At 43.5% G+C, this 12,911-nt stretch overlaps 1 protein-coding gene across 3 annotated transcripts in view; it reads right to left on the bottom strand.

The window, feature by feature from the left end:
• The window catches only part of LOC144607631 (neurabin-2-like), a 193,826-nt gene that overhangs the window by 54,721 nt on the left and 126,194 nt on the right, over positions 1-12,911 (bottom strand). For all 3 annotated transcript variants that reach the window (XM_078424587.1, XM_078424588.1, XM_078424586.1), the window contains one exon: positions 11,169-11,289. In XM_078424587.1, the coding sequence (XP_078280713.1) occupies positions 11,169-11,289 (121 nt within the window). The remainder of the gene's footprint in view (positions 1-11,168; positions 11,290-12,911) is intronic.

Raw genomic sequence — 12,911 nt, 5'->3', positions numbered from 1 at the left:
GCAGAAGGCCTGTTTCCGGATTGCCTGACTCTATAATTCCAACAAAACATTGAATTGAGTAGGAATGAACTACAGATGCTGGTTTACACCAAAGATATACATAAAATGCTGGAATAACTCAGCAGGACAAGCAGCATCTCTGGAGAGAAGGAATCGGTGACGTTTTGTGTAGCAGTGATACTCCCTGTCCCGCTAAGTTACTCCAGCACTTTGTGTCTATCTTCGGTATAAACCAGCATCTGCAGTGCCTTCCTACACATTTCGTCTGCTCCACTGCGAAATCCTTCTCTCCAGAGAAGCTGCCTGACTTACTCCAGCATTTTGTCGTCTAGCATTGAACTGAGAAGGTTTTGCTTTCAGTTTCCAACGGTATACGTTTAGAAGAGTGATTCCGTGGTGACTAGGTAGCAGTAGAGATTTTAATGGCTCCAGTCACAAGTGAGGGAAGGATCAGTGTTTTGATCTGAGGCGTTTAAGCCTCCCTGGGGAGCAGAGCTCATTTGCTGCATTGTCCACACACTCATGAGAAGCCACGCACTTAACATGGCAGACTCATTGTTGTGGTTGCCACTAAAACGTGGCGATTCCTCCAAAGATGGAACAGCAGAAGAGACATTTGCGACAGTATTACAAGGCTACAAAAACTTGCAGCGAGATCCCACAGTGATGGCACCAGAACAAAACCACACAGACATCCTAGGTGTGGTGGAAGGAACTGCAGGTGCTGGTTTAAACCGAAGTAAGCAAGCTGGAGCAGCTCAACGGGTCAGACAGCATCTCTGGAGAAAAGGAATAGGTGACGTTTCAGGTCCAGACCCTCCTTCAGACTGAGAGTCAGGGGAAAGGGAAACAAGAGATTTAGACAGTGATATAGAGAGATAGAACAAATGAATGAAAGATATGCAAAAATGTAACAATGCTAAAGGATGCGGTCCATTGTTAGCAGCGAGCTAGGTCGAGACCCTCGACCCGAAACGTCACCTATTCCTTTTCTCCAGAGATGCTATCTGATCCGCTGAGTTTACTGACATCCTAGGACTATGTGCAGCGAAGGATTCACAGCCAACAATACCAATTGCTCAGCACTGATCAATCTCAGCTCAGCAGCCCAGCAGTTAGTCAATGGCTCGTTGCAGTTTTGCCTTTCAAGGTGCAAGTGGCCCAAGAAATCACTTCAGCAACCTGCTGAAAGAAGTCAGATACAAGCACAGTCCTGCAACAATGGTGGTGACAGCAGGGATAGGAGAAGGGAGGATGGGTAACAGACCAAAACGTGCAGCCTTTGTGCATCACACACTGCCAGTTGAAAACCAACACTGCTGCCAATTGCTCTTCTTGAAATACAACAGTACCCTATTCATTATTTACAGGTACGTTAGCTATGTGTGTGTAACATTATGCACAGCTTCATGAGTGTGAATGCTTCTGTGTGACTTCAGGCAGGGCCCTGGTGGCAGCCGTCTTCAATCAAAAGGCCGAGGTCTAGATAGGGTAGACAGTCAGAACCTTCTTCCTAGAATTGAAGCATCAAATACTGCAGGGCACGGCTTTCTGGTGAGAGAGGAAATGTGTTGGGGGAATGTGCAGTACAAGTTTTATTTTACACAGAGAGTGGTGGGTGCCTCGAATACGCTACCAGGGATGGTGGTGGAGGCAGATACGATAGTGTCATTTAAGAGGCCTTTGGCTAGGCACATGGATATGCAGCGAATGCAAGGATATGGATCATGTGCAGGCAGATGAGATTGATTTAAGTAGGCACAAATTGCTGGAGTAACTCAGCAGGTTGGGCAGCATCTCTGGGGAAAAAGGATGGGTGACATTTTGGGATGGGATCCTTCTTCAGTTCAGCATGGCATCGTGTTCAGCAGACATTGCTGGTTGAAGAGCCTGTTCCTGTGCCGTACTGATCTAGGTTCGATGATTAATATTCATACGACAGTTTAATGGGAGAGACAAATTGTACCATTGTTGTTTTTCTCATCAATGCAGCAAATGGCAATGAAGGATAAATATTGTTGCACACAAAAATGGACAGTAATGTCAGAGAAAGAGGCCATTCTGCCCATTGTCAATGCTGGTTCTCAGAATATTCCATTCTCCCACTTATTTTGCTGCAACCTATTTTCCTTCACTTGCCCCCATCAATTCCTTGATTCTCGTGATGCCCAGCCACACCAGAGAACAATGAAAGGTTTAGGTTTATTATTGTCGCATGTGCCGAGGTACAGTGAAAATTATTGTTTTGCATGCTACCTGATCAAATCAGATAATACTGTACATAAATACAATCAAGCCAACCTTAAGTACAATAAATAGAGGAGGATGCAGAACATTGTAGTGCACCTGTTCCATAAACATTGTCTAATATTCGCAATGGACTAGGGGTGAATCGGACAGTACCCTAGCTTATGGAAGGACTTGCTGAGCTGAGAACAAATTTGGGTTGGGACCCTTTTCATATCATATCATATCATATCATATGTATACAGCCGGAAACAGGCCTTTTCGGCCCTCCAAGTCCGTGTCGCCCAGTGATCCCCGCACATTAACACTATCCTACACCCACTAGGGACAATTTTTACATTTACCCAGCCAATTAACCTACATACCTGTACGTCTTTGGAGTGTGGGAGGAAACCGAAGATCTCGGAGAAAACCCACGCAGGTCACGGGGAGAACGTACAAACTCCTTACAGTGCAGCACCCGTAGTCAGGATCGAACCTGAGTCTCCGGCGCTGCATTCGCTGTAAAGCAGCAACTCTACCGCTGCGCTACCGTGCCGCCCAGTCTTGACATGGAGAGACAACATTTTTGGTTCGTTGAAGAAGGGTCCCAACCTGAAACATCGCCTGTTCATGTTCTTCTAATCATGAGCTGTTCTGCAGTCAGGTGAGAACGTGAAAACTCCACACAGACAGCATCTGAGGTGAGGATAGAAATCAGGACCCTGGACCTGTGAGGCCGTGACCTCTGTACACGCTGCTTCTAAATCATTTGAAATGCCTACTTGGATTTGAAGAAAAAGGTGAAATATATAATTTGTGATTTTCATAATCTAATCTCTGATAAAGACACCAACAGGCGAAGTGTGTCAGGTCATACGCTGGTGATTGTTTAATTCAGTGAACTCTCAGCTAATAAATACAGTGGCCCCAATGCTATTCTGACTCTTTTTAATTAACAAATTAATTTTAGATAGCATTTGTTCAAAACCTCAAGGCTGGGATTAGAAACTACAGAGACATTTGGTTAACTGTTCATTCTCTGTGCAGAACTGTGATCATGATCATGGTTTAAAAAACAAACAGCTGGCATTAACCCAGTGGTTCTTTCCCATTTTGCTTCAGGGTAGAACTAAACCTAGAATGATCTGGATTTGACCCAGCCTGATCGGGTAGGGAAGAAGTGGTTTACACAGCGGCAGCTAATGAATAGAGCATTCACCCTAAAAAAAGACACAAAGTAATGGAGGCAGCATCTCTGGAGAACACAAATAGGTGACAGTTCAGGCCGGGACCCTTCTTTAGCAACTGAAGAAGGGTCCCGACGCAAAATGTAACCTATCCATGTATAGACTGAAGAAGGGTCCCAACCCTTAATTAGTCAGGGTGTCAGGGGTTATGGGGCAAAGGCAGGAGAATGGGGTTGAAGTTTGTGAACAGTTGGCACAGTGTTGGCAGCCAAGGCCTGAGCACCTCAGGTTTAGTTTATTTTAGTTTAGAGATACAGCGCGGAAACAGGCCCTATGGCCCACCAAGTCCGCGCCGACCAGCGACCCCCAAACGTTAACACTATCTTACACACACTAGGGACAATTTTACAATTATACCAAGCCAATTAACCTACAAAACTGTATGTCTTTGGAGTGTGGGAGGAAACCGGAGATCCAGGAGAAACCCCACACAGGTGATGGGGAGAATAAGCACCCATCGTCAGGATCGATACCGGGTCTCTGGCGTATAAGGCAGCAACTCTACCATTACGTCACCATACCACCCTCGGTGTTATCAGTTATGGCTGCACTGTGTGCAAGTGTGAAGCTTTGAAAACTAAGATCTATGAGCTTTCCTCCCATATATTTCATATTATAATGCTGCCAGTGCAATAAAATGCCATGTGATTTTTTTTTTTCCTTTTAGACAAAGCTACAAGTGAACAAGTGTTAATGAAGAAAAATGTAGATGTATTCTGTAGGCAGTAAGATTGGAATAACAATGAGTTTGCTTTAACTACTTTCCATTAAGGATGGAAGATAAAAGATAGAAATTATCCACTAAAAAGCATTGAATATTAACCATATGATTAACCTCTGGACTATCATCTTTAGGCATGGCTACGTGGAAATGTGATCATGTGTTTCTTTTTCTTTCTAAACTCCATCACTGTAAAACAAATGCTGTGGATGGTGTGAAATGGTAGTTTAGTTTAGTGATACAATACAAGTTTATTTATCCCAGGAGGGAAATTGGTCTGCCAACAGTCATAAAACACAAGATGCATAAAACATGAAATTAAAGTGACTTTAAAATTAAAATTAAAACGTGGAGCTAGGCCCTTTGGCCCACCGAGTCCATCAGCAGTTATCATGGGTGACTTTAATCTACATATAGATTGGGCCAACCAAATTGGTAGCAGCGCTGAGGAGGAGGATTTCCTGGAATGTATAAGAGATGGTTTTTTAAACCAATACGTAGAGGAACCGACTAGAGGGCAGGCCATCCCAGACTGGGTATTGTGTAATGAGGAAGGATTAGTTAGTGATCTTGTTGTGCAAGGCCCCTTGGGCAACAGTGACCATAATATGGTGGAATTCTGCATTAGGGTCCTGAATTTAAAGAAAGGAGACTTTGAAAGTATGAGTCAGGAATTGGCTAGGATAGACTGGCAAATTATACTTAAAGGGTAGATGATAGAGATGCAATGGAAAAGATTTAAAGACTGCATGGATGAACTCCAAAAATTGTTCATCCCTGTCTGGTGAAAAAATAAAATGGGAACGGCAGCTCAACTGTGGCTAACGAGGGAAATCAAGGATATTGTTAAATCCAAGGGAGAGGCGTATAAATTGGCCAGAGGAAGCAGCAAACTCCGGAGGACTGGAAGAAATTTAGAACTCAACAGAGGAGGACAAAGAGGTTAATTAAGAGGGGGGGAAAAAGAGCATGAAAGAAAGCTTGCGGGGAATATAAAAGCTGACTCTAAAAGCTTCTTTAGATTTGTAAAAAGGAAAAGATTAGTGAAGACAAATGTAGGTCCCTTGCAATCAGAGACGGGTGAATTTATAATGGGAAACAAGGAAATGGCAGAACAGTTAAACGAGTACTTTGGTTCTGTCTTCACTAAGGAAAACACAAGCAATCTCCCAGAAATACTAGAGGACTGAGGATCTAGTGGAAGGGAAGAACCGAAGGGAATTCACATGTCATTCAAATGGTTTTAGGTAAACTGTTGGGACTGAAGGCAGATAAATCCCCAGGGCCTGATGGTCTGCATCCCAGAGAACTCAAGGAGGTGGCCCTAGAAATCGTGGATGCATTGGTGATCATTTTCCAATGTTCTCTCGATTCTGGATCAGTTCCTAAGAACTGGAGGGTAACCAATGTAATTACCAATTGTTTTTAAGAAAGGGGGGAGAGAGAGAAAACGGGGAATTAAAGACCATTTAGACTTACATCAGTAGTGGGGAAGATGCTTGAATCGACTATTAAAGATGTTATAGCAGCGCATTTGGAAGCAGTGACAGGATCGGTCAAAGTCAGCATGGATTTATGAAGCAGAAGTCATGCTTGACTAATCTGGAATTTTTTGATGATGTAACAAGTAGAATGGATAAGGGAGAGCCAGTGGATGTGCTGTATCTGGACTTTCAAAAAGCCTTTGACAAGGTCCGACACAAGAGATTAGTGTGCAAGATTAGAGCACATGATAATGGGGGTAGGGTATTGACATGGATAGAGAACTGGTTGGCAGACAGGAAGCAGAGTAGGAATTAACAGGTCTTTTTCAGAATGGCAGGCAGTGACTAGTGTGGTGCTGCAAGGCTCGGTGCTGGGACCCCAGTTATTTACGATATATATTAACGATTTAGACGAGGGGATTAAATATGACATCCCCAAGTTTGCGGATGACACAATACTGGGTGACAGTGTGAACTGCGATGCTATGAGCCTACAGGGTGACTTGGATAGGTTGTGTGAGTGGGCAGATGCATGGCAGATGCAGTATTATGTGGATAAATGTGAGGTTATCCACTTTGGTGGCAAGAACAGGAAGGCAGATTATTATCTGAATGGTGTCAGACTAGGAAAAAAAGGGCAGGTGCAACAAGACCTGGGTGTCCTTGTACATCAATCACTGAAAGTAAGCATGCAGGTACAGCAGGCAGTGAAGAAAGCTAATGGCATGTTGGCCTTCATTGCGAGAGGATTTGAGTTTAGGAGCAAGGAGGTCCTGCAATTGTACAGGGCCCCGGTGAGACCACACCTGGAGTATTATGTGTAATTTTGGTCTCCCAATTTGAGGAAGGACATTATTGCTATTGAAGGACATTATTGCTAATGCTATTGAAGGAGTACAGCGTAGGTTCATCAGGTTAATTCCCGGGATGGCGGGACTGACATATGTTGAAAGAATAGGTCGACAGGGCTTGAATTCACTGGAATTTAGAAGGATGAGAGGGGATCATAGAAACATATAAAATTCTTAAAGGATTGGACAGGCTAGATGCAGGAAAAATGTTCCAGATGTTGGGGGAGTCCAGAACCAGTGGTCAGAGTTTAAGAATAAGGGTAGGCCATTTAGGACTGAGATGAGGAAAAATTTATTCACCCATATAATTGTGTATCTGTGGAATTTTCTGCTACAAAAGGCAGTGGAGGCCAATTCGTTGGATTTCAAGAGAGAGTTAGATTTAGCTCTTAGGGCTAAAGGAATCAAGGGATATGGGGGAAAAAGCAGGAAACGGGTACTGATTTTAGATGATCAGCCATGATCATATTGAATGGCGGTGCTGGCTCGAAGGGCCAAATCGCCTACTCCTGCACCTATTTATCTATGTTTCCTATGTTTCTACGGACGAACTGTCACTTCTACACTAGTTCTATCCTACACAATGGAGACAATTTGCAGAAGCCAATTAACCTACAAACCTGCATGTCTTTGGAGTGTGGGAGGAAACCGAAGCACCCGGAGTAAACCTACAGGATAGAGTGAAGCATGTTATCAAACTGCTCAGCTTTGATGTCTAAAAGAAATACCTTTGGTCAATGACTCCACAGTGTGTCAAGCAGATCAGATCTGGATGCTTTCAAGAGAGAGATAGATAGAGCTCTTAAAGATAGCGGAGTCAAGGGATTATGGGGAGAAGGCAGGAACTGATTGTGGATGATCAGCCATGATCACAGTGAATGGCGGTGCTGGCTCGAAGAGCCGAATGGCCTACTCCTGCACCTATTGCATATTGTGTACTGTAAGTGCTTATTACAGAACTCCAGAACGCAGCCTTGTAAATAGATATGTTAGTAAAAATATCACAAGTGTTGTGAGATGATTTCTGCGCAAGCAGTAATCAGTTTAAGGATTTCCTGAGTTCTTTTACATGTATAGATTCATTATCCTTTGCATAATGTGCATCTGTCAGTGGATTTGCAGCTCCTATTTTCAATGAATATATTTTTGTACCATAACACATGAGCTACTCCCTCATCTAAAAAGAACATATTAGTCGTGTTTTTATTCAATTTGAATCCTAATCAATTTGGCAAAAGATGTTCAAAGAAAGCTGTTAAAATGAGTGCAGAAAGAAAAACCTTCAAAATAGTCCTACTTCTCTCCTGGGGCAAAGTTTTCTCATTTTTCTTGCCCATAGTTTATTTATAGACACGTGCTTCTGATTATTGGGACTTTTGGTTCCTAGAAATCAGAAGCACTGCAACACTCTAAAATGAAAGCCAGGTAGTGAGAATATGAGGTACAGCGTAAGTGACTGTAGATACAAGGGAAGCCCCCTTGCATTGTACATTTCTACAAGGGCCTGTCCTAAAGGTGCAAACCTGGTGAGAATGAGGTTTCATGTGCAACACAACGTCTGAAGAAGTCCCGACGTCTCGACCCGAAAAGTCACCTATTCCTTTTCTCCAGAGATGCTGCCTGGCCCGCTGAGTTACTCCAGCATTTTGTGTCCATCTTCAGTAGAAACCAGCATCTGCAGTTCTTTCCTACACATCTCACCCTCCTGATTCTACCATTCAGTTCAGTTTAGTTTATTGCCACTTCTACCGAGGCACAGTGAAAATCTTTTGTTGCGTGCTATCCAGTCAGCAGAAATGCATCCAATACATGATTACAATGGAGCCATTGCAGTGCACAGATACAAAGGTTCAAATGGTTCAAAGGTCAGCTTATTGTCACATGTACCAATTCAGGTACAGTGAAATTCGATTTACCATGATAAAGAAATAACGGATAGTGCAAGGTAAAGCCAGCAAAGTCAGATCAAGGATTGTCCAAGGGTCACCAATGAGGTAGATAGTAGTTCAGGACAGTTGCAAGCCAATCACACTTTTGCGCCAATAAATAATTCAAAGGAGAGTATACCTTAATTCCAAGCATATTCCATGATAACCACAATTCTATCTAATCATTACATCTTCAGAAATATTGCCATTTTTACAAGAATAGCTCAACAATTCACCCAGGTCTGCAGCCACAGTTTTCCCTTGAATGGTCAGTAAAATGACATTAAAATATATTTCAAGCCTCAGGTAGCTGACAAAGATTGAAAGCCACTTTTGGAAAGAAAATACAATTGAAATTTAATTTTGGTATGGAAATGTTGACGGCTGCTACAGCTGATATTATTGAGCTACTGCTTTGAGGAACATTGGATTTCATTTAGATGTGCGGGGCTCAAAGTGTGAGAGCTCATTGAAAATATTCTATAGCACTGCAGCATAAAATTAACGAAAGATTGTGAGCTGCTATCTGTTTAGTTTCTCCGCTGTGGCATGCTCCATAAAAGAGAAATCTGCATCCTCTTGGCAGCCCAGTGGTGGAGTTGCTTCCTTACAGTGCCAGAGACCCAGGTTCGATCCTGACTAAGGATGCTGTCTGTACGGAGTTGGTACGTTGCCCCCGTGACCTGTGTGGATTTTCTTCGGGTGCTCCGATTTCCTCCCACACTCCAAAGACATATAGGTTTTGGAGGTTAATTGGCTTCAGTAAAATTGCAAATTGTCCCTAGTGTGTGTAGGATAGTGTTAGTCTAAGGGGATCGCTGGCCGGCATGGACTTAGTGGGCCGAAGGGCCTGTTTCCGCGCTGTATCTCTAAACTAAAACTATACCGCAGTCATAGAGCTGTACAGCACAGAAACAGGCCCTTCAGCCCACCTTATCCATGCTGGTCAAGTTAGCATATTCAGCTCGTCCCATTTGCCTGCATTTGGCCCAAGGACCTCTTAAACCCTTCCTCTCATATGTATGTCCAAATGTCTTTTAAAAATCATATTTGTATCTGCTCCTATAGTTTCCTCTGGCATCTGATTTCAGATACAAACTACCCTCTAAGTGAAACCGTTGCCCCTGAGGTTCCTCTTAAGGTCACCGTAAGTCTATGCCCTCTATTTTTAGAATCCTTCACCCTGGGCAATAGACTGTGAGCGCTCTCCACTGTCTGCAAACCATGTTTCTAATCCCGATCATGGTGCAAATCACCAACGGATGCAATCATAATGAGCATTTGCAGCATCTAATTCAATTGGCTTCAGGCCAGATTTGTGCGCAGTTGACAAATTATATGGCTTATATTAATAGCAGTTTGGAAAATACATTCTTTTCAACAAGCAAACAGTATGATTTAGGAGATGTTTCGGGTCAAGACCCTTCTTCAGACTGTGACTCTGAAGAAGGATCCCGACATAAAATGTCATCTATCCATGTTCTCCAGGGATGCTGCCTGACCCACTGAGTAACTCCAGCACCTTGTGTCTTTTTCTGTAAATCAGCATTGTAGTAATTCCTTGTTTCTACATTAATTACAAACCACTTCACTTTTCCAACTACAATGTCTTTTCCCCTCAGTCATGGCTCTAATCCCCCCGCCCGCCCCACTCACCTCCATTATCAGTGCCCCATAGATACAACAGCCACCTTGTAACCCACAACCGACTTGAGTTCCTTGTATCGACACAAAATGCTAGAGTAAATCAGCGGGAATGAACCCATTCCTTCTCTCCAGAGATGCTGCCTGTCCCGCTCAGTTACTCCAGCATTTTGTGTCTATCTTCGGTTTAAACCGGCATCTGCAGTTCCTTCCTACAGTTTAGGAGTTTCTCTTGCATTTCCACAATGGCTGTGCTACTGGATGGAAGTACATTTTGATATATAAGCAGTGTCCTATTGCACAAAGCAACCTGGGGCCTTGTACATCATGGAATACCGCATTGAGGGACGCATGCATCATATATCCAAGGCCAGCTGTAGGTCTGGATTGTTTTAGAAATTAATTTGCAAGCAGCTAATCGTTCCAGCTTTCATTAAGAATTTGCTAAAATGTCCCCCCATCTCTTTAGCTGCATTAAAATAAGAAAAACAAATGCTTTTTTTTGTCAAACCCAAAGACAAGGCACAGCATGACTGAATGTCCAGACAAATGAATAGGAAATACTGGGAAAATTCACATGGCCAGGCAGCAACTGCAGATCTTCAACCTGACACATTACACCTGTTTCTCTTTCTACGGATGCTGCCTGAACTACTGAGTGTTCCAGGTATTTTCTCTTTTGTTTCAGATTTTCCAGCATCTGTAGTTCTTGGATTTTCATAAAAAGAAACGTTTCATACTAAACCAATCCAACTCCTTTGGATTAAATGTAATAAAAAGGAACTGCAGATGTTGGTTTATATCAAACATGGAAACAAAACGCTGGAGTAACTCAGTGGGTGAAGCAGCATCTCTGGATAGATGACGTTTTGTGTCGGGGCCGTTCTTTGGACTTCAGGTCTGCCTAACCTGCTGAGTTACTCCACCATTTTGCGTCTAACATTTAGATTCAAACTTGGTCTTCATGACCAATTGCCAAAGGATAATATTAATGTGGCACAAATGAGCAGAGGATTCAAGTTTAGGAACAATAGAGTTCCTGGACAACAGTGACCAATCCATACCTGCCATCTCTGTTAGCAGCCCCCCCATCGGTTACCGTCTTCACAAATATTCCCAGCTTTTCCAATCCCATATCTGCTCCGGCTCCCATTCCGATGATGCTGATTCCCAGGCCATCGCCATCTACAGAGAGGAAAGAGGTTCATTTCAGTTGAGCGCACGTTTTATACTTCAACAGCACTTCCCAAAGAATGAAACATTTCAAGTAGGATTGAGAGTGATAAAGGGTAAGGAATCTGCATCAAAGAGGCTGCTTGGAGATGTTGGGACCGAAGATAGACACAAAAAGCTAGAGTCGCTCAGCGGGACCGGCAGCATCTCTGGAGAGAGGAATGGGTGACATTTCGGATCCTGAAGGGTCTTGACCCGAAACGTCACCCATTCCTTCTCTCCATGGATGCTGCCTGTCCCGCTGAGTTACTCCAGCTTTTTGTGTCTATCTTTGGTTTAAACCAGCATCTGCAGTTCCTTCCTACACATCGAAGTTGGGACATTAAGTTACAGTTGTACAAGACGTTGGTGAGATTGCATTAGTAGTATTGTGTCCAATTTTGGTCACCCTAATTTAGGAAAGATGGAAAGACTGAAACAAAGATTTACAAGAACGTTGCCAGGACTTGAGCGATAAGGAGAGGTTGGGCAGGCCAGGATTTTATCTCTTACTGGAGGGTGAGGGGAGATATTATAGAGGTGTATAAAACTGTGAGGGAATAGATAGGATGAATACATAGTCTATTCTCTGGGAATGGGAATCAGAAATAGAGGGCATTAGTTTAAGCTGAGGGGCAACCTTTTCACACAGTGGGTGGTGGGTATATGGAATGAACCGCCAGAGGAAGTGTTTGAGACAGGTACAATAACAACGTCTGAACAGGAACATGGATAGGAACTGTTTAGAGGGATACGGGCCAAACGTAGGGAAATGGGACTAGCTTAGATGGGGCATCTTGGCTGGCATGAATGAGTTGGGCCGAAGGTCCTGTTTCCATGCCGTATGCCATCACGTCCATTGTGTCCGTGCCGTTACTACATCCACAGGTCTATAGGTTCCATTTCTTCAGGTACTCTGCAGATGTGGTGAGGAGTTTTGCCATCTCTGTCCCTCAGGTTGTGAATCACACCACTTGACCAATGAAATGGTTTATTCTTTAGAACTTATTCTTTATTGTAGAGCATGGAAACGGGCCCTTCAGCCCACAGAGTCTGTGCCGACCAGCGATCACCCCGTACACCAGCTCTATCCTACACACTAGGGACAATTTACAGAAGCCAATTAACCTACAGACCTGTACGTCTTCGGAATGTGAGAGGAAACCGGAGCATCCGGAGAAAACCCACGCTATCACAGGGACAATATGTAAACTCCATGCAGACAGCACCCTTAGCCAGGATCGAACCTGGGCCTCTGGCATTATAAGGCAGCAACTTTACCGCTGCACCACTGTGCCACCCATTCTCTCTCAGCTTCCCCAGTCAAACCTGTACCAAATAAATTGCACATGTCTCATTGCGAGACAGACCTCTCTGCTAATGGAACACATTCTTTCTCCTTCTAATTTGAAATACCTCGTCTTATTCGCCGTTGCTCCAAAGAACATTTCCAGGTTGGACAAAGTTTCCTCATAATTATAATTCTCCAGTGCAGTAACATCCTTATGAATTCCCCCTGCACCCTACTGAGCACTAGCACATTTTTTTGTGTAATCTGGTCATCAGAACTGTACACAGTACCCTCGCTATGGATG

This window comes from Rhinoraja longicauda, chromosome 29, assembly GCF_053455715.1.
Source record: "Rhinoraja longicauda isolate Sanriku21f chromosome 29, sRhiLon1.1, whole genome shotgun sequence".
Taxonomy (NCBI): domain Eukaryota; kingdom Metazoa; phylum Chordata; class Chondrichthyes; order Rajiformes; family Arhynchobatidae; genus Rhinoraja; species Rhinoraja longicauda.
Note: the sequence above shows the minus strand (reverse complement) of the source record. Positions and strands in the feature narration are given on the sequence as shown.